Source organism: Planococcus citri, chromosome 4 (assembly GCF_950023065.1).
Source record: "Planococcus citri chromosome 4, ihPlaCitr1.1, whole genome shotgun sequence".
In the NCBI taxonomy this organism is placed as follows: domain Eukaryota; kingdom Metazoa; phylum Arthropoda; class Insecta; order Hemiptera; family Pseudococcidae; genus Planococcus; species Planococcus citri.
In genome coordinates, this window is record NC_088680.1 from 34,502,644 (window position 1) to 34,528,943 (window position 26,300).

At 34.3% G+C, this 26,300-nt stretch overlaps 1 protein-coding gene and 1 long non-coding RNA gene across 2 annotated transcripts in view; both read left to right on the plus strand.

Annotated features, from left to right (window-relative positions):
* Positions 1 to 26,300, plus strand: part of LOC135846059 (uncharacterized) — a 53,447-nt gene that overhangs the window by 14,974 nt on the left and 12,173 nt on the right. The window lies entirely within an intron of this gene.
* Positions 1 to 26,300, plus strand: part of LOC135846058 (homeobox protein engrailed-1-like) — a 37,242-nt gene that overhangs the window by 3,269 nt on the left and 7,673 nt on the right. Inside the window, exon 2 of the mRNA XM_065365033.1 lies at positions 10,141 to 12,174. Coding sequence (XP_065221105.1) covers positions 10,782 to 12,174 — 1,393 coding nt within the window. The 5' untranslated portion in view covers positions 10,141 to 10,781. The remainder of the gene's footprint in view (positions 1 to 10,140; positions 12,175 to 26,300) is intronic.

Below are 26,300 nucleotides of genomic sequence, written 5' to 3' on the forward strand. Positions count from 1 at the left end.
CAGAAATGATATATTTTTCGACGTTTTGCTCAATTTTTCAAAACACGAAAGTAGGTATTTATCACGGATTCTAAGCCAGGTGCATTGCTATGAACCTTTCCCTGATGTGACCTGCTCGGGCGGATCCATGAACCAAACTTAATTAACCCTGCCTCCAATTTTACAAATTATGAAAAAATTGAAGTGTCAGAAAGAATTCAAAAGTGTTTTTAATCATATTTTTGCATGTTTTTGTTTTTTTAAAAATTTTTTAAGCGTATTTATTTTTTCTACCTACATTTCTCCGAATTTTTACTTGCTTAAAAAGTTCCTTTAATTTCAGCCCCCTTGGAATCTTTCAAAATATAAGTAATTGGGCGAGTAATGTAGGAAATATAGGTAAATGTAACTCATGGTAAGGGGGGGGGGGGGTATGGTAAAAGTAGAAAAATAAATACACATAAAAACTTGATAGGTACATTTTTCTACCAATAAATTATGATACATTGATTATTTTATTAGAATTTCCGTTTCATTATATCCTCAAGAATTGCATGATTTTCACAGAGATTTTCCATTCTGTCCTGAATCCATGATTCCTCCAGGCTCACAATCAAAACAACCATTTCCCCCAGCATTTTGATCAATTTTATCGTTTTTTAACTCTTTTCCACCCCCGCCTGCCCAACACTAGAATCTGCTTGATTTCCTTCTTCCAATTTTGAAACTCATCATAATCCGACCTGGCTGGTGGTAGTGGCAGCATCAAAGATGTCTTTTAAAAGACAGGTTGGATTGGGGATGGGATAGAGCGAAAAAACCTAGACTTTTTTCGAAAACGCCCCTTTTTTGAGGACCCAAATCTCCCTTCCAGGGACACCTCCAAAGCTGAAAATTTTTCCGAGTAACTTTCAACTCAGAATGAAGGTCTGCACTAAATTTAGTCAAAATCCTCCTACATTTTTTTTTTCGCTATCCACTTTAATGCAGCATTAAAAGAACATTGAGGAAATTGATGTATGCACCTACCTATCCTAATAAGAAAATGTTCAAAATCAAAATTTTCAAAGCCCGAAATTCTTTTTTTTTTTGTCAAGAAGATATTCGGGAAAAATGTGAAATTTTTTAAGTTATTGACGTACCAAAATAAACTCAACGCTGTCTGCTAAAAAGCAAATTTTATACTGTATTTTTGCAGATTGGTGTTTCTTACAAAATTGTCCCTTTTCATGCCCGTAGATCACAAATTGGAAATTTTTAAAAATCTTGTTTGATTTCGGCATAGGTACCTATTCTGAGTTCTGGTGGCCCCATTTAACAAAATAATTCTCATCACGTGTGAGGCACAAAAAACCAAATTCCAATTATTTTAGGTGACAGAAGAACAAATTAATTTTTTTTAGAGTTTTGAAAAACTTAAGAATTACTTATTCAACAATACCATATTAATAAAGAATAAAAACCTGCCATTTTAATACAATAAGTGTCCTTCAGTTAGTTTTTATTTTATTTTTTTTATTTTTATTAGATTAGAGGTGTACGTATAATTTAAAATTATTGTAGAAAGTAGATTTTTATGCTTGAAATCATCTCCATTTTTCAGCAAAATTTTTCAAAATTCCTACTTTGAAAATTTTCTCATGAAGAGTATAGGTAGTTTTATTAATTCCCACATCGAGGGCAGTTGGACTTCATGTGCATTTTTCCACTCCGAATTTAGAGTATTTTACAATTGGTGTAGAGGGGTAACATTTATGGGGAGGGGGTCTCATGTAATAATTGTTAGAATAGAACTAGATATAGGGCAAGCATTAGATTATAAACCAGAGGGTATAGCCTTAATTGTTAGCAGTTAATTGATTCAAAGAATTGTGAAGTAATAATAGAAAAAATTGAAAACTATGATATTTTTCATAAGCAGCTCATGTTCCCTCTCATATAGAAATACCTATGGTGACATTTTATTTGAAAATTATTCAATCAATGAAAAATTCGTTGGTTTCGTTTCAGGATAAAACTAAGGCAAAAATGAAAATTTCAATCGAAAAATTTTCTATGCTTGATTGATATTGTTCAACATTTTTGCTTCAAAATTCAAACAATGCATAGATAATCCAGAAAGGGAGGGTTCTGACGAAAAAAGGAGGAGACTCGTGAGCTTGGAAGGGATCCGAATGTCAAAGGTTATAGGTTTTTATTATACGAAGCTTTACAGTTTACAATCTAGAAAAGAGAGGAGGTTGATCGTAAAAATAAGGGGGAAAGAGATGTAGGTATGTACTATAGGTAACTGCTCGTACTCACACTTACTACTTAGCTTAATGTTTTTCAAATTTAGGAAGCAAACAAATGTCGAAAAATGACTCGAAATCAGAAAAGATGATCTATCGCAGAAGTATCCTATACCTAATAGATGATATAGAAGACAGTTTCGCTCTTCTCGTGAAGTTATTATAGAAAACTTACACATTTATACTCTGAATTATCAACAGACCATCGAACACGAATGATCAACGATTACCTATAAATTAAATCAAAATCTGCACCGTGATTCCATCTTAATCAAATCAACGAAGCATCATCATGAGAGTGATCTTAATTCAGCGTTCGTTACTTCCTCGTTTCTTGTTCCGCCGGAGCGGCTTGTATACTCGACCTGCTGACAAATTTGCCTACGTTGTCGTTGGAAGGCGTCGCTTAAAGTACGTTATCCAGAATACGCGTTAATCGAGCGTAAATCTGATACCGAACAAAACCGCTTTCTGGTCTCCGGCGAATTAATTCCGAAGTCGCATGTCGAAATCAACGTACGCGAATAATAGTTCGCTGTGTGTACCAAACGTGCTGTTTTTTGTCGTCTGCGTGCTCTTATAATACTAATTCTCTGACCACATAATTCACTCACTCGCACCCAGAACGCAGATGTGTACAATGACTGCTGCGCTTCATCGTACGCTGCAGAATTTGGATATTTGCCAGCCAGTTGTACAATGGGGAATACGTTCGTTTCCCTTTGCTCGTTGATTTTTTGGCTAATTTTTCGCACTGCATTAATATTGATGAGATTGTAGAATGATAATCGATCTTGGAACTAACTATTTAGTGTTGTAGATGTTACACTAATGATGGAAGAGAAATTGCTCATGCTCACATGATAACGTATACGCGCTTCTGTGAGGTCTCATCTTCTCTAATCTCCTGTACATTTGTATACGATTTGTGAAGGATGTGTTCACGAATTCCTAGATTAATTAAGTGAGATTTTCCATCGAACATATCTATACTATACGATACGTATACCTACCTATATAGCTATTTGGTATTTTGTTAGGTACGTAAAAAATTGTAACATTGTTGAATTGGTGTTGATGTTGCTGCTGCTTTGAAAACCTAAGGAAATGAATTCAATTCGAAGCTATTATTTCCAATCCATTTAATTCACTTCGTCTCGTCTATACTTACATTGTTGGGAGAAAAAAAATTTGATTCGAGAAACCACACTTCTCACCGCTGTATCGTGCACGTTCTTCGGTCCCATTCTACGTTATAGCCTGGTGTAGCTGTAAAATTATATACACACGAATTTAAAATAATGGTCGCCTTGTATAATAGTTATAGGTAGTAGATATTATTAAACAGTTGGACAGGTAAATAATTGTCTCGTCGACGACGAAATGACGTCCTGTAGTACGTTCGTCGACTAATTTATCTACAATACGAAGCTATATATAGTTATACATGAATACCGTTTATAAAAAATTTAAACGAAACGAAAACGATGGAGAAAAAAAACAACGTTATTTTACGTAATTAAAAGCGATAGGTTTTCCAACATTTTCACGGCTTCGTCGTCGATAAATAATACGTATTTCTTTCTGTATATTCGATAATTATAGAGTAAACGCGCGACGTCGTCGACATCGAATGACAATTATCGCCACTTTCTAATACGATAAAAAGCTGGCTGAAAAAAAAGAAGGAATTAATTCGAAACAAGCGAATGGACGACGACGACGACGAAAAAAAAAGGCGCCATCAATATCGCATGATTGACTATACATACATATTAATTGACTTTCCACGACTGTGCAGCTATTATTTTTCTGTAAACATAACGATATTTTAGAATATTTTTAATTATAGCTTAGGTAACGGTATAATGGCGATGGCGGCAGTTGCGGTGGCGAAATTTCACGCTGTTGTGTTCCTTTTGCTGGTCGCGTATCGAACTAATTACTTATTTATAGACGACGAACGCGCCGCTTTGTAAAGGGAAAAATATATCTAAATGAAAAAAGATAGATAATAAAAAATGACATTTAAAATATTGAAGGACAAATGTTTTGTCAAAACTTCGCCCGTAATTACCATCTATTATAATTTTCCTTCGTTTATTAACTTAAGTCTTTACCTAATTCGTGCTGTAATGACCTGCAAATAATATATATTTACACGTTGAAAAATCCCACAGTTAAAAGTTAAAATACCTTATACAATGGCCGAGTAATGATAACGACGCGACGTACGTATAAGGCTATTCGTTCGAGTAAAATGATCTATTTATTAGCTTATTTAGAATTCACCTACCTACCTATTGTATGTATATATACCTAAAGGTAATCGGAAGCGCCATTTTGTAATTACCGCACGAAAAGAATGAGCGATTATGGTGTCTCTGGCTCGCTCGCTGTCGTTGATGCTGTTAAAATAAAATTCCTGTACACGTAATATGAGTTAGTTTAGGTGATGGTGCATGATGCTGTACCATTCATTTTCATTTCTGATGTTTTAAAAAAGGTTATCGCAGGCCAATATCCATAGCAGCACATTAGCAAAAACGCGTTGACCAAGATGTTGGTATAATGTTAAGAAAACCTGGGTGGCCGATGAATTTGAAACTCATATTAATTACATAGTTCTCGGCATTTTTCATTTTAACGGTCAAGGATTGCTACATTTTTTCCTTCTCTAAACGACTGCGTAACATTTTAAAGTTTTAATTACATATGTATATAATCTAGTAGGTACCTGAGCTGAGCCAAAATCATCGGACGTTTAATTAGTCGATCCATATGTACGAATTCCGCGTTCAATAATGAAATATGGTAACAATTTAACCCTTTTCAATCGTCTCGTACTCGTATATGCTGATATCTTCATGCAAAATGATACGCGCGAAGAACCAGTTCCTGTCATATATCCACATTCAGTCAGCATCGTATAGGTATATGTGCAGTCGTAATTTTACGCAAATGTGTAGATGCAGTAGAAGACAGGGTAGCCAGTCGAGCGAAGATGTATTATGATACCTACCTGTATACAAACTGTCGAAACGCGTGCCAGTTTTATGACTTATAAGAAGCAGCCAAACGAGTCAAAAAAACAACAAATGTTTACGAGTGATTTCGTTGGTACTTTTGCATGTGCAAATATAAGTATTATACAAACACATATGAGTACACAAAGTGGAATGTTGCACGCAAATATCTAATTAAAATACCTACTTAAAACTGTAACAGTTGTAAAAAGAGAGTATTATTGCGAAATTAACGCCTTGGCGTGTAATTTGTCTCCAAGATGCATTTTATGTACTGCCTACATCATCTCATCATCGTGAAGAATTATCATCGGTGTGTGGAAATGTGAAAAATTACTTCCGTTTTAATACCATACTCTTGAACTGAGCTGAGATTATGGCTGTGGAGACGACGTCATTGTACGATAGCCAATTCAAAATGGTTTTATTACGTTGATTAGTCTAATTGCGTTAATCACGATAATTATTCGAGAGATTTCCAACAGAATGTATAGTAACGGAGGAGGTTTCTCTTTTTCTTTCATCTTTGTAACATCATTTTATATACTGATGCTGAATCATGTTGATTGTAAAGTATGTACCTACGAGTGAAGGAAATTTTCCATCTGCAATTTGTATATATACGAAGAATATCACTATCGTGATGATGAAATATAAGCCTACACCTTATACTTGAGCCGAACACTTGGAGTTATTTTCAGAATTTAATGGAGTAATTTGCAGATATAGATATTCCCTAATTTCACTGGCTCTCGTTGTGTATACCTGAGAATGAAATTCGAATTCTTATAGGTATATACTTAGAACTGTGAAGATTGTAAAAAAAAAGTACCTATCTAAAGAAGTCACGAATGTACACAACTTGATACTGCTGTTTTTCGATTTTCACATCATGAGATGATTTAGTAATTTAACAAAATGTGTATTTATACTAGAAATTGTATTAGGTAAGTTGGTACCTGATTCGAGTTTCAAATGCGTATCCATTTGTGAAAAATGGCCGCCACGAGGAAAGATATTTTCGGTCGGAAGATGTTAGGTATTAGATACGGTTGTATTCGATAACTAATCATTAGTTACAAACTTGAACTTCATTCGTAGTTTCGAAATGTCGACAATGTACCTACCAATTGGTCGAGAAAATTACATATGCCTACGAGATTCTGCACTTGCCTGGGCATTTATTTAAACGTAGGTAATGATTTTTCTCCTATTTTTTAAAACGCGAAAGTTTGGTTTTAGTAGAAAAATAATTCGTATTTTGTCTTTGACTCTTCGTATTGGAAAAATAGAAACTGTAAATCTCAAACCTGCAAGGGAACTATACTTGAGATGTTCGCTTCTGATTGATTTTTCGATTTGTGGAGAATTTTTAATGAATTCAAAGTTGACCATTTTCAGCGATTGCTTAAAAAAAAAAAAAAAAAAAAAAACTATTCAGTTGAAAATTAAAATGATCAAAAGTAGTCTTGTAACTAATATCAACTCCCTCGAACTGAATTTTACTATACCTATTTCTATAGTTGTTCTGAAGCCTCCAGGGCAATTTCAGATTTCTCCAGGGGTACAAAAAATGATTTGTACTGTTGAAAATCGAGCTGTGACTTATTTTCAATCTGCTTAACGAGTTTATCCACATCTGAAATAATTTCGAGAATTCCGGACGGACATTTAGAGTATGTTTTTTTTTACCATTACCTACTTGGTGAAAAATACAAATAGGTACACAAAGAGTGTTGATAAAAAAAACACACTTTTAAATAAACTCCACGAAGAAGTCGAGAATAGGGCCAATAAAAAACATGAATTTTTAAAAATCGTCATTTTTGAATTTTTAAAAATTTGTCAATAATCGAAAAATAAATTTGGGCAGCTGACGTTTTGATTTTGTGGGTTTCAGACCATGTTCTTTCCAAAAATCGCAATGTTGTCCAAATTGAAGGCTGACACTTCGAGTCGTTCCCTTGTAAGTTTGTTTTCATAAGTTGTCCCTCAGGGTTGGATTTGATTTTTTGTTCTAGCAAACTTTTTTCCCATCTTACCATCCCTTTCCCCTTTCAAAAAATTATCTATTCTTAACGACATGCAATTTTTGGATGAATCAAGAAAGTCGAAAGATGGTACAAAAATGCACCACTAAGACAACTTTCAGTTGCCGAATTTTATTTTTTAATTATAGCAAACTTTTACAAAAATGCAAGATTGCCTGAATTTTTATGGAAAAATCCAAAGATGAAATCAAGAAAGAAATTTTGAATTTGGAAGGGTGACTATGCACCAATTAACAATTTTACCGAAAAATGGCGAATTTCGAAATGAGGGCAAAATCTTTCGAAAATTCGTATTTCGATAGGTAGAAAAACAATATTTTGTTTTGGGAGAGGAATTGATTTTTTTGCTCTAAAATTTTAGAATTTGAATGAGTAAGTATTTTAAAAATTTCAACTTTGAAAAGAAGCAAAAAAAAACAATTATTTTTTTGTGAGAAATGTGTTTTTCTGATTTAGGTACACGTGTTTAAAATTTGAATAGGTGATACCTTTTTTTAAAAAAAATTAATCTGAAAAAAAAACAAAGAGGCTTGAGCGAAGCGTGGTCAAAAACCTTCAAAAATTCGTATTTTGAGAGGTAAAAAAATAATATTTCAGAATTAGGAAGCTTTTTAAGTTTCAATTTTGAAATGAATAAAACTCAAACGAGCTCTCAAGCTAAGCGAGGGGAAAAGTTTGCAATTTTTTTCACGGAAAATAGAAAACTATTTGAATTTTTAAATAAGGTTCGCCGAAAATCGAGCCATCAAATATTTTAATTCAATACCACTGCTCTTAATGGATCACAATGAAAAAATTACTGCATTTCCGAGTTTTTCTGACCAAAAATCTAAATTTTGATACCACACTTGAAAATTTCCGATTTTTTTCAAAATAGCAATGCTGTACCCCCTTCCCTATGAGCCAAAATGAAAAATGGTTCCATTTTTGAATTTTTCAGCTCAAAAACTCAAGATTTCGATTCCCCACTCGAAAATTTCCGATTTTTTTCAAAGTATCAATGCAATGCCCCCTCCCCCGTGAGTCAAAATGAAAAATGGTTCCATTTTTGAATTTTTCAGCTCAAAAACCCAAGATTTTGATACCCCACTTGAAAATTTCCAATTTTTTTCGAAATATCAACGCAGTACCCCCTCTCCTGTGGGTCAAAATGAAAAAATGGTTCCATTTTTGAGTTTTTCTGCTCAAAAACTCAAGACTTCGAAACCTCACATGAAATTTTCCGATTTTTTTCAAAATCTCAATGAAGTAACCCCTCCACTGTAGGTCTTGGAAAAAAAACTGACCAAAAATTTGAATTCTGCGTTGAAAAATACTTCGAAATGATCATTTTTGGACTTCAGGAATCCCATTAGGTATATCATTAAAACAGGTCATGAGCGCTTTTTTTGCTCTCTGGCCCACATGTGCGCCCTGTCAATAAGAAAAGCCACAACATTGTCAATTTATTGCATAAACTATAATAAAAATGAAAATAATACGTAGATTGGGTAGGTAGAGGTACTTTGCATGCAAAAAATTTTCTCAATGTAAGTACTAAATTAATTTATGTTTCATTCAAAATTGGAAACCTTTACTTGCCACCCTCAACTCAATTACATACAATAATTGGGTCAAATAAGTAGTACATACTTTTTTTTTTGGTCATTTCGTCTTTTATATTCAATTGTGCAGAACTCAGCAGCAACATTTTCATTGATAGTTCATTTTTTGTTAGATATTTTCATGATCGATATTCATTTATAAAGACCAAATGGCTGGTCATTTGGTCTGTGCCACTATTTCTGCGTAATTTAACAAGACATTTTGAAAACGATTTAGAGCAAAGGTGGTTGCATAATTGAAATTTCAAGGAGCAGCAGCGATAAACTATTCCCGGTCGAGTTATTATCTGACTCATCTGAAAAATTTACAAGTATCAATAAAAATTTTGGAAGTTCGTTTTACAAATTTTACCATCACAATTGACCAGTGGTGTCTGCAACTTTCGGGAAAAGGGTTGTTACTCGACTTTTTAAAGTAAAAAGATAATTTTTTTAGTGAAAAAAAATCCAAAAAAGTTATAACTTAAAATATTTAATATGTTGACATTTCAAGTTTCTTTGCGCTCAGCTAGTTTTATTTTTGATTCTGAGTTAGGAAAGTTGAAGAAATTGACAACTCAAGCTGAAAAAAATCATGATTTTTGTTTATTTTTTAAAATTTCTCCCAACTCCGATTGAATTCCGGGTGAACAAATTATACCTCTAGCCTCCCTATCTTTGTTCCCTCGTTCCTACTCTTTATTATAAGTAGGTACCTAATTTGGAATTTTATTCAGCATTTCGAAAGTATTTCTAGCTACCTAGTTCAATCAAGAATGCTTTCTGACTTCTGTATACCTATCTATGTACATATTGTTTACCTGCTCAATCGGTTTGCCTGGGAAGATATCGTAGACTGATTAAATCAAAACATTAATATTAATTAATGACGAAGCCTCGTTATAATTAAGTTGCAGGTTTATAGCTCGTTTGATAAATGTTGAGGACATGTGAAATTTGGCATGAAATCGATTTGGTATTTTAATGAAAAACATATTAATAACAAAAAGTCACTAGTTTTTATTCGCATTGGTTTTCATTCTACATATATTTATACAGTACCTTACTTGTTTATTTTATTTATTATTTTTCACCTAGATAATATGTTCTCAGGTATTTTATACAGTATTGCTTGAGTAAATTATCATTATTTTTTTTTGTATTTCGCCAAACAGCTCGAACTAATTAGTGTTTGAAAATTTTTTTACAGGAGCTCGAGAAAAAGGCATTACCTATACGGTAGAATTGCGAGAAAAAAACGTGTAAGTAAATGCACGTGGAATTGCGGTTGCATCGAAAGAGAAACGATTTTTAAAAGACTACGTCAGTACCTTTTAGAAAGAAGAAGAAAAAAAAAACATACTCCAGCGCAAAAGAGAAGTGAAAAAAGAAAGATACAAGAGGGAAAAAAAGGAGAATAAGCGGAGAAAAAAAAACTACAAACTTGTTTAGCACGGAAGATAACTCAGTGGAATACTGTTTATACTTCTTTAATAGCGTTCGCCACTAACGTGATTCAAGTTAATTTTTAGCGAGGTTATCGACGTGTGTGGTCCGCAGACCGCGGCTGCAATTCAACTCTTCTGTGTGGAAGACGAAGGTGAAAGACGAAGAGAGAAAGATCGTACAAAAAAAAGAGAAAAAAAAATACGAACGCAACGAGATAAAATTCCGTCAAACGATTCTAATGTAATTACAATCCGGAATAAATAATGACTATTCGCAATCCTTTGGAACTTTATCAATTTTTCGAGACCAACAAGCTTGGGCGTATGTTTTTTCGGTAGTTTAAGCGGGAAAATTAGGCTACAGAGATAGTCAAACGAGTGAGAAATTCTTAATACGACGCGAATGGCTTTAGAAACGGAAAGGTGTAGTCCGCAGAACGCCTCTAGTCCCGGACCGAACGAAGTGACTCAGAATCCGGGCACGAACGGAGGTAGCTGTTCTGGAATTAATTACGCGGATAATTCGAATATTTCGTCGACGAATACTACTACGGCGGCGGCCAGCGCTGGATCGGAAATTAAATCAAAATCGGCGTTTCACCAGATCGCCTTGTTAACGCAGAAGTATACCGAACCCGATAAAGATTACGCCGATTTCAACGGTATTAAAAGCGCCGGCGACAATGTTTTCCAAAACAAACCGTTGAGTATTTGCTCGCCGTTGCAGAGTCGCGGCGTTCGAGAGTGCAGAGACTCGTCGGATCGATATTCAACTAGTCCGGAACACGAACGCGTTAACGAAAGTGATTACGCGTTCAAAATGTCACCTCATGCTCACGCTCACGCTCACATGCAGCAAGATTATTCCAAAGATGATATCAAATTACGTACGACTAAATTTAACGGAGCCGGTGGCGGTATCGCCATCAAAGAGTCAGAAATGTTACAGAATCTGTCGTCGTCGTACCCGTGCCACGTGAATAAATTCAATCCGGAGTTTTATATTTCGCAAATACAAAACTTTTCCGGACTGCCGTTTAATCCATTCGTGGGTGTTTTTCCGGCAGCAGCGGCCGCTGCGGCGACTAGGTTACCATTAAAAATGCAGCTATATAATACGCCTAATTTTAGCCTACCTAACGACTACATGTTAGGGCTACAAAATGCCAAAATAATGTGCGAAGTGTTACAAATGCAGAATTTAGGTTTCGATGGTAGGACGCGCGTCCCTAAAGAAGCCGAATTGAACGGCTCCGTTAATGGTAACCTGCCGCCGGATGATAGTCCTAGACCTATGTACTCGTCGGCGAATTCGGACCTTTGTACTATATCGAGGCCGGATAGCCCTTGCAGCTCGGTCAACTCATCGAGCCGATATTATGGCAAAAATTGTTGCTGTTCGCCATCGTCAACGAAAGGCGCTCCTAGTCGATCTCCTAGTCCAAATCAAATAGCTCCTTGCGCTCCGTTACCGTTCTCCGTCGATAACATCCTGAAACCGGAGTTTGGTAAAACTGCCGCCGTCGTCTCTGTCGTACCTACGCCGCCGCCGGTGAAAAAAGGCCCCGGCAAACGTTCCGCATCGCCGGTCCAACGTAAGAGCAAGCCGCCCAAAGAAATCAAATTGGATGAAACTCCGGTTATCACCAAGACAGATTCGATGTCACCGAGGACTATCGACTTCGATGATCATTCCAACGATAAATTAACCGACGACTCGTCGGATAAGGATGCCAATGGTAAACCGTGGCCCGCTTGGGTGTATTGTACCAGATACTCGGATCGACCTTCTTCGGGTGAGTTTTTAATTATTATCGAAGCGTAGGATTTATTAATTATTTGATTTAGGTACTCATTTACTTACTCTAATGTGCGCGTATTTGTGAATACTGTACTTGGATTGCTAAGTAGGAAATGACTCGTTAATGTTGGTCATTCGTTAAGTCGACTAATTCTTGACCTATCTACTCGTAATGTTTGAGCGCTTTTGTCTTTATGGAAGAGAATGAATGTTCGCTTGATTGAATTTTTAGCCTAGTTCCGGCGTATTTTACGTAAGAAAAGCGCATTTGTGTGATCTTTATGTGATTAGGTTAAGATGGTAAAATTACTCTGAAGGTGTTAGATTTCTGTAGCAAGTGGTGCTCTTATTTTCAGTAATGGTTCCTAAAATTTCAATTCAATGCAGAGTGTCCAAAAATTCTGAACGTTTGTTTTCCCTCGAAAGTGAACCTTTTGAACTCACCCTCCCCGATTTCAACGAAACCAAGCTAGATCGAAAGAGCATGTTCTAAAAGAACCTGAAACCAAAATTTCAGGACCTGAAATTCATTTTTAGCTGTTTGACGAATTTTTTGAAAATTTGAAAAGAATTCAAGAAAACTGTTCTAAGGGTACTTTTAAAACTTTTTCATAAAATATGATTTTTTTTAGCGAAGTGAACCAAATAGTTACTTCAATTCAATCCCCACTCATCGTGTCATCAACTAGTTAACTACTAGTTTTGGGACATTCTGGAGCCTTCAGGGATTTTTCAATTTTCACCAAAAATTTCGAATCGCTCTGAAAGAGCTGAAAATGAACTTGAGCACCCACCCGTGATTATAGGACACCCTCTCTTCTGTTTAACCACTCGTTGTTACCTTGCTTGAAAATTTGATTTTTTCGCTTTTTGTAAAACTAACCTACTTACATATTGATCAGAAATTCACTTTTGAATTGGAAAGCCTGAACCTGAAATTTCGCGGTAACTACCTAAAAACAGTCGAGAGAGTGTCCAATTACCACCAAACAGAGTTTCAGGTCCCAAAGTTCAGTTTTGGCTTCTCCAGAGCGATTTCAAATTCGTGGCGAAAATTGAAAATTCCCCAGGGTGTCCGTAAGCCTGGAAAACCTGAAAAACCTGGAAAAGTCAGGGAATTTGGTCGGTCTGGAAAAGTCAGGAAATTTCGTAATTTTCACGCGAAATCTCTGGAATTTTGAAAAAGTGATCAATTGTAAATTTTGGATAAGGGCCTGTGATGAAAGGAAAACATCATTTTTTACTTCTCGAAACACAAATTTTCAAAAGCTTTCGCCCTCACTTCGCTCGGGCTTGTTTTCTTTTCTTTTTCAGAAGCAAGATGAAAATTTCTAGATTATAAAAATCAAGTTTTAAAGCCAAAAAAGGAACTCCTCACGAAAAAAACCAATATTGCTTTTATGCTTCTCGAAATACAAATTTACAAAAGCTTTTGTCCTCGCTTAGGCCTGTTTTCTTTTTCAAAATCAATTTCCTTCAAAAAAAAATATCATTTAAATCCAAAATCTTGAAAGCCAACAAAACTACTCGTCCTCACATTAAAAAACCTCGTTCTTATGCCTCTTGAAATGCAAATTTTCAGAAGCTTTCGCCCTCGCTTCGCTCGAGCCAGTTCTCTTTTGTTTTTCAAAAGTAACTTCCTAACTTCCTTCAAAAAAACAACATTCCAGTATTAAAATTTGAAAACCGAAAAATAAACTCCTCGCGTTTAACTCGTTTTTAATAGCCATTTCGAAATGAAAATTTTCAAAAGTTCTCGCCCTCGCTTCGCTTGGGCCAATTTGTGTCTTCTTTTCAAATGAACAAATTTCACATTTTGAGCCCTCCAAAAATCAAAAAAAAAAAAGATAAATGTCATACGAATATTGTATCAATTGGCCAAACTTGATGCAGGTTGTTTTTTATATCCGAAGAATTATTCAGTTCGAAGAGACGCTTATGAAAAAAAATTACACCTTCCCCCCTCCCCAAAAAAACTTCTTCAATTCAAGTATAGGGTAAGCATAGAAAATTTTTAAAAATTGTCTAGAAAAATGGAAAAATTGGTCTGGAAAACCTAAAAAAATTAAGGAAAATCATTTCCACAAATGATTGGACACCCTGTTCCCTTGCAGACTCCAGGAATGGCCCAAAACTAGTTGTTGTTGTGTTGAAGTTGAATTTAAGAAATTATTCACATTGGTTCGCTTTGCTAGCAAGATTTATACTTATTACACGAAAAAGTTTGAAAATCGCCATTAAAGCAGTTTTTTGTTGATTTTTTTAATCTTGAAACATTTTCCGAAATAAATTTGAAAATTTTTTGATTTGAAATTAAGTTTAAAAAATTGATGTTAAGAGTTTAAAATTGAATTTCGATTCTTTTTTTTTTTAATTTAAAAAAATAAAAAATTTCAAAGTTTTATTTTCTTCTTAAAAATCTCTCTTTTGGGCAGGAATTGTCAAAGTTGCCAAAATAAAAAAAAGTATTGTTTTTTTGACAAAAATGTCGAGAAAGTATTTTTTTTTACCAATAATTGCAAAAAGTTCTGCACTTGCCTTGCTTTTTACTAAAATTATGAGTCTTGCTTTTTGCAAAAAATTGACAAAAAATCTCGCTTCCCTCTCCCCCCCCCCCTATATATCCGAAAGTTTAGATATTTTTTTCAATAATTTGGAAAACGTCATTCCGTTTTATCAAAAAGTTGCAAAGTAGTAGTCCAATTTTTTGACATAAATTGCAAAAAATATCGAGTTTTGCTTTTTGCTATAAAATTGTCAAAGTCTTGTTTTTAACCAAAAATTCTCGCTTTTTAGAAAAATTTGATTGCTACTGAGTCTCACTTTTTTCCAAAAATTACCCAAAAGTGTAGCTTGGTTGCCAAGAGGTGTCACTTTTTAGTACCTCTAATTTCCAGAAAATCCTCTTTTGCAAAAAATGTAAGTCTTGCATTTTGCCAGTTTATTGTCAAGAATTCTCGCTTTTTGCCAGAAACGAAAATTCTCACTTCAATTCCAAAAAAAATCTAGCTTCTTTTAGATTTAATTAAAAACGAAAAGTTCTGGGTTTTTGTGATTCTTTTCTGCAATAAGGTATGTTGTCCATGTTTGGCCATTTTTTTAGTTTTAGTTACTTTTTCGGGATTTTTTGGTTACTCAAGTTTCTTTTTTTGGAAAAAAATAACTATGGGCCACAGTCTAATTTTTTCGATGAATTTAGTTGAGGCATTAATTTCAAAACTCGTTTGGTTAGTTCAACGTTTTTTTTTCAAATCATTATTTTTGCGGGAAAATGAAAAAAAAAATTGTAATTGAAATTTTAATTTAAAAAAGTATTCAACAAATGAAAAATGTTTTGATTGTTTTTGTCTCGACTTGAAATTTTTCTGTTCAGCCTAGAGATAATAGTCTAACTAGTACGTAGTAAGTACTCGTATTTCACCTGATCTTTTTTTTTTCAGTAACAAAAATAGGTATCTTTCAAAATTTACTCAGGAGGATTATTCTCAATCCATTTTTAGCTCATCCTGATTCTTTTTTTATTTCTATAAAAATTCCAATGTTGATGATGACATTACTGAAATTTAATTATTGTTTCTAAATAATCTCATTTATTTTTTGTAATATATAACTCAAATGGTACCTACCTAATTTTTAAATTCAATTTCGAGTTTTTACGCTAAAATATAATTTTTGTATCCTTCGAATTATGTACATAAGCACATACGTAGGTAGGAATAAATTCAGAATTTATAATTTTATTTGTGGCTAAATATGAGTACGAAAATTAAAAGTATACGTCTTTATTTCTTGAAAATATTTATTACTTAGCACGATGAATGAACGCAAAATTCTTCAGCAATTTAGGTATATGAATGAACTCACTTCCAACCTAAGATAATTTTCTACAAAGTAGTTTTATTAAATACCTAAAATCTACTTTAGGAAGGTGCTATAATTTCCAACATTTTGACGTTTCAATTCTAAATTGTTCGTTGAATTCATTTTTTTAAAAATTTATTCATTTTAATTGACCTTCCAACTTAGATAGATAGGTAGTAGGTACCTTATCCATACTAAAATTTGAAATGCATTTGGTGACTTTCTGGACACGGTGTAAATAAGGATAAAATTTAAAAGATTAACATTGATAAAGCCTTTAGGTTTCGAGAAAGATGTGAATGATATGATAAGTAGGTACGATGTAGTCGTAATAATTTCGCTATTTTCATTCAGTTCTCAGTTACTGATATTGACGACAATTTATCGCACATACTTACCACTCCCAGAAATAGGTAATAAAGAAATTGCACGAGGGAATTTGGTACTTACCCACCTTCTTATGGATTAATATTTGATCATAGTTCTGTTACCTCTGTATTCTGAGATCCCTATACAGTACTTTGAATGAATCAGCCTCAGTGTGAACGTTAATAAATAGTCATAAATTGAAGATGCGAGTAATACGTACATCGATTTACCTGTACGAAAAATTATTGAACTTTCTCAGAAGTTCTGTATAGTATACCTATCTGCGGGTATATTATAAACATACTTATAGCTGAAAATAACACGTTGTCAATTCCGATAATACTAATAAAAATAATGAAGTCGTAAACCGCAAACGCGTATATAGTGAATCGTCGATTCGTTGTCGAACTCTTAATTTTAAAAAAGCTTTTTTTGCAGGTACTCGCGTATAGTCTAATGTTGAATTATGTCGTTTCTTTTCAAATGTAGTCTAATAAAATTCAGCGTTAATACTCGAAGATTCGGACATTAGAAGTAATCGATGTTGGGTGACGACTGACGTTGATTTTTTACCATTACAAACTTTATTAAATTTTAAATCGTGTTCGGCTAAGTAATCGCGCGGACTTATCGGTTCAATATCCGAAAATCTCTCATGTAGCTCGATAATCGGTTTAGTGAATTTATTGATATTAAGCTAATGAGTACATGTGTATAGGTATACTCGAGTACCTACACTACCTATGCCAATATTTTTTCCACGTATAGTTGAAGTGTATTGATTTTTCCAACAAAATATCGATAATTTGCAACGCGTCGTATTAGACACACACTCGTATAGCATGAGAGAGGTCTACAAACTAGTAATTGCAATCGAAAATACGTGTATCGTGCAGATAAGACTCGAATAAATATATTACTGTGATTCTTTAACACGGTTTTATTCGCGCCTCTTGTAGTTCAAACAATGAATACTAATGGCGTCTGTAATAGGTATAGCTGTCGCTGTAGGTCTAGGTATACCTGACTACCTGTGCACTATAATACGAGAAAAGCTTTTGTAAAGTTTCTACATTATAGGTGTAAAATACAAGCTACCAGCGACTGAAAAGTCGTCGTCGTCGTCTTGTTAAACTTGTAATATCTGCCTGTATAATTTGCTCGGCAAACTGATGGAATTTTTCCACAAAGTTTTCAACTTTCTATATAACTTAATTACTTAGGCTTTTTTAAAAAATGTTTTTAATTATTATTTAACGTTATTAATTGTCGTTTTAACAACTAATTAGGCCTAATACCTAGATTCTTTGTACTGATATGGTGACAGATGTCACGGTCGGCTGTTCATTAAACGATATTCCAGTCTTGATGTGGACACAGTGGCAGTGGCGCTGCTGGAGTGGGAACAAGATCTCGGTTAATTTAGTTTGCCGTACACGTTTTATTAAAAGATGACAATTATGTCGGTACCTAACCGGTTCTTATTAACAATGAATACGTAAAATACTTACTATATAGTGTATCAATATATTGAAAATTTGTTCTAGGCGAGGTTGTTGTTAGTTGTTTTTTTTTTCTCTTTTACTCAGACCGCGGTCGTTTTGTTCATACAATGTAATTCTCTTGTCAATCGAACGTAATTAAAGCGTGTACCGTTCCGCGATTATTTAGATTACCTAGGTGTTGTCGAACCAAAGAAGGCGGGTCGTAGGATACCTGTGCATAAAATACGCTAACCGAATGTTTTACCAATGAATTCTAATCGCTAATTAAGACGTTTATGCAAATTATCTGCGCTTGAGTTGCCAGTTATTCAAATCAGTATTACAAGTCTATATCGCCGAATTGAATTATAACTTGGTCGCAGAATCTATAATAATGCTTGAATCACGAATGCGTTTTTGAATGATGACAAACTTGGAGGAAATTGATTCTGTGTGAAAATGATCGTATTCTTTTGGTCATTTTTTTCTTCAAATTTCGTTCGTTTCGCTAGTGGTATGAAAAATAAAATGAATTTGTACGCGTGGGACTGGAGAGTGAGGCAGGCTCAATCGGTAATCCTAAACATACATAAGGAGTAACAAACTTTTTAATGGTTCGTTGTAGTTGTAAATAATGTACTCATAAATGTAATTGTAGTTGCGTCTATGAAAATTTAAGGAGCTGACGAGTCACGAATCTGGTGTACGTAGCTCATTGGTTAGGTTGGTTGGTACTTATTTTGTAAAAATTTGATTATATGAATGCTCGCGCGTGCTGCTACAGTTTTATAGCGCAACAAGTTGTAGTAACTCTAAAATTGAAGGAGTTACCTACAGACAATTTGAAATTATTTTAAAAATTGTAAAATAGAAAATTCTGATGTTTTCAAAAAATTGGTTTACTGATTTTGAACGAATTAATTCCGACGTGACTTTTGAAGATGAACAAAATAAATTTTTGTTCTGTAAAAAAAAGTAGTTCATCTTCATCTTCAAAATCTGAATGAAAAAGCTTGGAAACTGTGTATGAAGACTCGATTGCAAAAGTAGCCCTTGTTTACACAATATAATATAATGCGAATAAAAAACATACGAGACAACATAACCACTGCAAAGTTCAGATGAGTTGGTATAGTTACCGCTTACCGCCTTCAAAGTGATTTTTCTATCAACTTGAGTATTAAAAATTGGAATAATTCAAGAATCAAATAATGATTTTTCTAATTCATTTTTTTTTTTAAATTTTAAATTGTCGTGACCGGTGACTCGTGAAACTAGTGAAACCGGTAAAACGCCATACATCAAAAATAAATTATAAAAAAAAAATTCTGACAAACAAAAAAGTTTTAATTTTTAAATACTGCAACACTGATACACCGCTAACGTACTTTACCTATTTATTTTCCTAATACAAACATCTGATTGGTTGAGTCAGTTGAGTACTTGACATGACGTCATTGACGTCTTGCCATTTGAAAAGTTTTGTTTTTTCTACTCATGGCAACATTGACAAACAGAATTGAAACTTTTTTTCAACTGAAAAAAATATTTTGATTTTGATAAGATCAAAGATCACTAATCAAGAGCTTTATTTAGTGCAAGCTCACTCAAATAGGTTTCGGAATCTGAAAAAGTTAACTGAGAGACGAACCTTTTTCCCAGATCGTAGGTAATTATTATTCAACTGTTGTGAAAAGTTAAACCGTCGGATGTTTTCACTCGATTATTCGTTCTGTATGGTGCCGACTATAAAACTGTTTGATTCTTGATGACATTGTGCAAGTTGGAATTTTCAGTGTTGTGTTCATACTTTTATCTTCGCGTTTTCAAGTCGAGTCATCCCTCAAAATGAGAACATCGTCAGGCTGTAAAAAATCTGGTTCACAGATGGTTCGTAGTCGTACTAGTCGTACACAAAACCCACAACGAAAGTGTTCGAGGTGTCAAAGAAAGTTTGATCGCGCCGTTGAAGTATTTGATCATCTCAGAAGTGCTCATCCTGAGATATTTGTGTACAAATGTTCTCGTTGTCCTAGTATCTTTCACACTAAAAAATCAGAACAGTTACATAAACGAAAGATGCATTCGGGTAGTAATACGGTACGTTGTAAATTTTGTCCGAGCTCATTCAATAAAGAAGTCAGTTTGAAATGGCATAAGTATGTGCATCATACAGACCATAGCACGTCTTCCTCTCCGCAAATGGCAGCATCAGTGCGGGAACCAAAACCTACGAAAAGAACGAAACCAGTTGAAACGTTGGCACCGCAGAATTCCTCTGCTCAAACACCTGTAAAGAAGAGGTCTAGAACAGTGGAAGTGAGGTCTAAAACGGTGAAAGTATCCCCCACAACGAAGAATAATTTAGCAAAAAAAAGGAAATCAGTTGAAACGACGAAAACACCTGTGAAGAAGAGGTCTAAAACAGTAAACCAATCCCAGAAAACGAAGAATAGTACAGAAATTATATACGCCGATAAATTTTCTTGTTCGTATTGCCCAAAATCGTTTGCATCACTACAGAGAAAAGTAGGGCATGAAAAATACCATACTGGAGATAAACAGTATTCGTGTCAATTTTGTAAAGCCTCATTTCATCTAAAATACGCCCTCATCAAACATGAATCCGAATGTGGTAGCTTGGCTGACGCATTATGGTGTAAATTCTGCGATTTTCACTCGTTACTCAGCGCGAATTTGGAACGTCACTATGGCAATATGCATGGCTTCAAATTTGAGTCTGACGCTGAAATAGATTTTCTCAACCGATACATTCGTTGTGCACCGACTATTCAACGTGATATGGCTCAAAATTATCAAAGTGAAGTTTCCGAACATCAAGAAGAATCAAAAATTGAGAAGAAAATTTTGCAATCGCAATTAAGACTCCAAGAGACATTTCGAGATCATGCTTTGTGGTCGGAAACAGAATCTTCTGAAGATACTATGTCCCAAAATGATTCGATGGAAGATATTCCTCCGAGTAACGATTCGTCATCAGTGTGTGAAAGTTTGAACTCGCAGTCTAATGAGGAAACAATACTTCAAGCTGGCGTGGAATCGAACTCTCAGCAATGCGAACATATCGTTTTTCAAAAAAATACGAGTGAAACCCTCGGCGATGATCAACAAACCGAACGCGAAGATCAAACTTCACACTTCAACGATAATGTCGAAGAAATGCTTCAAGATATTTTTGAACCGAATCCAAAACCTGCGAAAGATCCTGCATCTGAAGAAAATTCTTCGAGCAAAGCTCTCCTAAATAGCGAATCTACCGAACCCTCGACTGAAATTTCGCATTTGAATGACGATATCGATTATGTGTCGCCAATCGATACTTTGAAGCCATCTTTAGAAAACCCAGAAACTGCTGAGTCTGTAAAAGATGCGATCATTGAATCTTCTGCTACAGACAACGAACCTAACCAGCTTGTAACCGAACCCTCGCAAACAGATGATCAACAAGATGAAGTATCTCTAAATATTACTGACTCTGATGAGAATCCAATAACTGATGTTTCCGGCAATAACGCTACAACAGAACGTAAAATCGAAGACACTCAGTTAAATATTACTGACTCTGATGAGAATCCAATTACTGATGTTTCCAGCAATAACGCTACAACAGAACGTAAAATCGAAGACCCTCAGTTAAACGATGTCATTGATGTAGAATCACCTTCAGAAAACTGTAACGTAGATGCCGTCAAGTTACAACGTCCTTCGAGTACCCAGGGAGAAGATTGTTCAGGATATGATTCTGATCCAGATTTTCAGTGGATTTTCCCGTCAAAGGATGTTGAAAACAAAGAATTCGTCGAAGAGAAACTTCTCAAGTACGATAATGAAGTTGCTCAGTTAGATAACAATCTAAAAGAAATATTTCAAAAGACTGAAACTACGCCAAAAACTTCCTACAGAGTGATCGATTTGACCGAAAACGAAGAAGAATCGTTACCCCGACGAAAAGTTTCTCAGATTGATTTGACCTCAGATGATGAGGAGTTCGAAAAGGTCGTACTTATCGATGACGATTTGGAGTAGATACGTTTATAGGCATAAAAACCTACATGAATGAATTTTTTCGTTTCCTATTACTTCGTTACCTAGTCTATTAAGCTGCACGTTGTTAATTTTATTTTCATTTATCTACGAATTTTCGGGGGTTTTTATATTTTATTTTTTACACCTTATGATGAGATAGTATCTAAGTACAAGACTGGGTTAAAATTTTAATTTTTTCGCTACAACTAGGCAATTATTATTGTTGACTTTTTCGTAGTATTATTTGACAATATTTTTATACAGGCGATTTTTTTATGTAAAAAAATACGAAATTTTCGAGTTATTATTTTTTAAATACAATATTAATCGTTATTGATATTTTTCCACAATTCTCATTACGTCGTAACACTTGAAATTGTCGAACGCTCTAGCATCTGGCGCAGATTTAATATTCATATTCGCTTTCAATAACGGATCGCTACGCTTTGAAGTAACGTAAGAAGTTCGATCTAATGCGACATTTTCAAACTCATTAGAATTATTGTATGGTTGTATTAATTGCTTCTTTACGTACGTGTGGTCGTAAAACTATGAAATCAATTAGGTGCCAAACGTGTTTCAAAGCAATGTACGGTAATTACTGTTGAGTTTTAGGTCTAATGAAGCCGGTCTAACGTCATAATTGTATAATTTGCAACAGATAGGTATGGTTGTGCTACCTGCTCTTTTTTGAAATCAAGTTTCACGTCAATTTCCTCAGCGAAGTTCGCGGTCTTACCTATCGTGAAAAAACACATTCCAATTAATCGCATCGGTAGCCAGATTATCGCGACATAATGATCACATTAATTCAGAAAATTATCGAATTTATCGATCAACTTGGATAGTGTTGTGCCACAGTCATTATAACCTACAAGACAAAGTATAAGAATTACATTTTCTAAACGATTTTTTATAATGTAACTATACATAGTAATAATAGCCAGTAGGTAGTCGGTAATTTGAATTTTTATGCCCAATCGGTGGCGTATATTTTTATACCAATTAAAATCTATCACTCGGTTTGATCTGAAATAATCTTCCCAATCTCGAGTAATATATCGCATCAATTTATTTACCATTACAACCGCGGATTTACGTGCGTACAGATTTTCCCTTTCCGCCATTTTTGAACGATTCCGTGTAGATCGGTCGTCTATAAGGTGAGAAATAAAATCATGTGCTCGTTATGGTGCAGGAAACTTTTCATTCAAATCCGACCGCCTTAATTTACCGTCAAAAGAAAACAATCAATAACGAACCTTGGTTAGATAATGAAGTATTTTCGTTGCGCTTGATAGTTCGCCGGCTGTACAACGAAGACGTATATCTACGTACACGATGACGATGTCGAAAACAACTTAGATAAATTAATGTACCCTAGGGTACCTATCCTACGTATCAGCCAACCAAAGAAAATCTACTTTTCATTGAACTAAAGTAATTTTCAAAGTTTTCCTTTTTTTAATTGCCCATTTAAAACGGAGCGGTTTTCTTCGTCAATGTATAGCGATTATTTTAGTATTAGGTGATTGGAATTTTATTAATGTTCATTCGATAATATGTTACAGAATCGAGTAATTATCGAATTTCATCGTAGAGAATGTATATGAATCGCATTTACACTTCGAAGGAGAAATTTGTTTACGATAGTTTAAGTACCCTTCGCTGATTGAATGATCCTCGTTAACGTACCTACGATAATGTATACTTCTTCGCAAGTTCGTCGATGTAATGCTGAGCTGATCCGTCGTCTCATTGTCGTACCTATTTCAACGCTTCAAAGTACATATAAACAAACGTACTTATTTCGTACGATTTATTCATCGGGTGGCCGTCGTCGTTGTCGTTTACACCGTCTTTTAAATTTATACTCTTTCGATGAAAGATTTTGAAAACCTCGTTGTTCGCATTCCATTACCAAAATGGAAGTGCGTTTGTGAAACAAAAAGGAAAATCGAACAGCCCACTTGTCACAAAAATATGTACCTCGCGTCGGGTTGATGTGAGGTAACAAAGGTACCTAATAATGACGAGCGATATGTTCGAATACACGTTCTAGGCCGTACCTTGCGGTACAATGTTTTCGAACGTGTGTGTAAAATCTATTTACTTGTAATTGTATTTTCCATCTGTCAACCTGTGTGTGACTACGAGTTCACGTTCATGTACGTCTGCTATACTATTAATATTAATAAAGCCGATCAAAAATGTCCCTTTGTGTCAACGACGTTGATATCCTACCTACCTCTACCTATCTACACACCGACGATGTGACGGCTACAGCGGCAGCGACGACGACGACGAATTCGAATTCAACCCAGCAAATTGATTATTCCAAATCACTAAGAGAGTTGAATGAAAGCTCGTCTTACTTAATGAAGTTTATCAAAGTTAACGAAGTCTAAATTATTAGCTTTTGTTGACAGTGTGGGTAGTCACGACTTATACGACTTGTATCTACCCTTCTATGAAAAATTTAAAACTATGACCAACATTTAAAGTAAATAAATATTCGGACGTGAACAAATATTACCTTTTTTCTTGTTCGTTTTTTTTTTTTTTTTGTAAAGTTTAACACGAAAATAAACATGTCCATGTTCGTAAAATGATCGCCTTTAATATAAATTTCAGGGTGTATTGAAAGTTCAGCCCGAGTTAAATTATAATTTTTAACTTCTCGAGTTATACATATTTTTTTCAATTATTAATTTATACAAAAAAACCCAAGTATACGAAAATCAAAAACTTGTAAAGAATCAAACTTGAATGTATAATTTTTCAAGTTTTTTGTGTTTTTTTTTCGTGGTTGTAGGTACGTTTGAGCAAACATAAGAATAAATGTGAACTTTAGATATAAGTTTAATGTTGAACTGATGTAGGTATTCGTGATTTTAATTCGTGGGTTTTGAATAGGCTTGTAAAGTTATTCCACCTTTTTCTTGGTTTGGTATGTTTCGTCATGATCTCATACTTAGATACAATATTATTAATGAAAAATTCGATTTTGAAAAAAATATACCTACCTGCTTACATTCTCTTATGGTTTTGTGCTTATTTAAAAATGGTTTAAAATAATGAAATGAGTTAAAAAGCATCGAGTACCTACCTATCGTACTTATCAAAAATATTTTTTTCATTTTTCCAATTTAGGAATTACGTACATAAAATTTTAAAAATTCTCAAAAATGAGTTATTGACGAGCTCGAAAATGAATAACGAAATTGTGGCCGTAAGTAGGCATTACAATAGTATTATCGGAGGAAAATTAACAAAAGAATGTTACGTAATTTCAGGAACATTAATTTGAGATTCGCATGCTTGAAACACATTTCCTGAACTGCTTTTGAAGCAACAAAAAAACTTGATATTTTGCCTATTTTCGAGCTACATTAAAAAATGATCAATTTTTATGTCCGTAATTTTTAAAATGATGATATGATTTTCACACGAATACGTTGGAAATCAAAGAATGATTATTCGTCTCATCAGCTGTTATTTCATTATTGTTGCACTTGTGTAAAGAAAAGAAAAAATCTTGATTGTCGTTTCATTCCAAAATTTGATAAAATTGTAGCTTTAAAAAAAAAAAAAAAAAAAGTTGTTTTGCCAAAACTTATTTGTCAAATATTCTCGAGTCTCGACAATATCTACTTTTTACCAAAAATTTTCAATATGCTTCACTTTTTTACAGAAAATGGCTGATAAGCCCTGCCTTCTGCTAAAATTTAAGCGAAAAGTCTAGTTTTTTATGTACCGAAAACTGCTTAAAAATTTCACTTTTTTGCAAAAAAAAAAATCTTTTGTTTTTATTAATAGAAAATGGCGAAATACTTACAAGGGAACCTCTTGAAGTGTCACACTCCGATTTGAACGGGACCGCGATTTTTGGAAAGAGCATAGTCTAAAACCCCCAGAACCAAATTTTCAGCTGCCCAAGTTCCTTTTTTCGATTTTTGGCGAATTTTTGAAAATTCAAAATTGACTGTTTTTGGCGATTTACGCTTTTTTTTAAAAGTACGTACTTGATCAGTAAAAACGGTCAAAATGAGTCCCAAAACTAATATTAATTACCCAAATCCAAATTTCATCATTTCCAGCCATTCTGGAGCCTCCAGCGCGATTTTTCATTTTCTCCAGAATTTTGAATTTGCTCCAGAAGGCGTGAATATGAAGTTGGGCAGCTAAAAATCGAGTTGTGTATTATACTCGACCTGTTGAACGAGTTTATCTACATTTGAGCCGATTTTGGGGGTGACATCTCAGGAGTGGTTTTTAGGGCAGCTTTTATCAAAATTAAAAAATCCAAAAAATCAAAATTTTCCTGTTTGCGTGGAAATTTTTGAAATTTATGCGAATC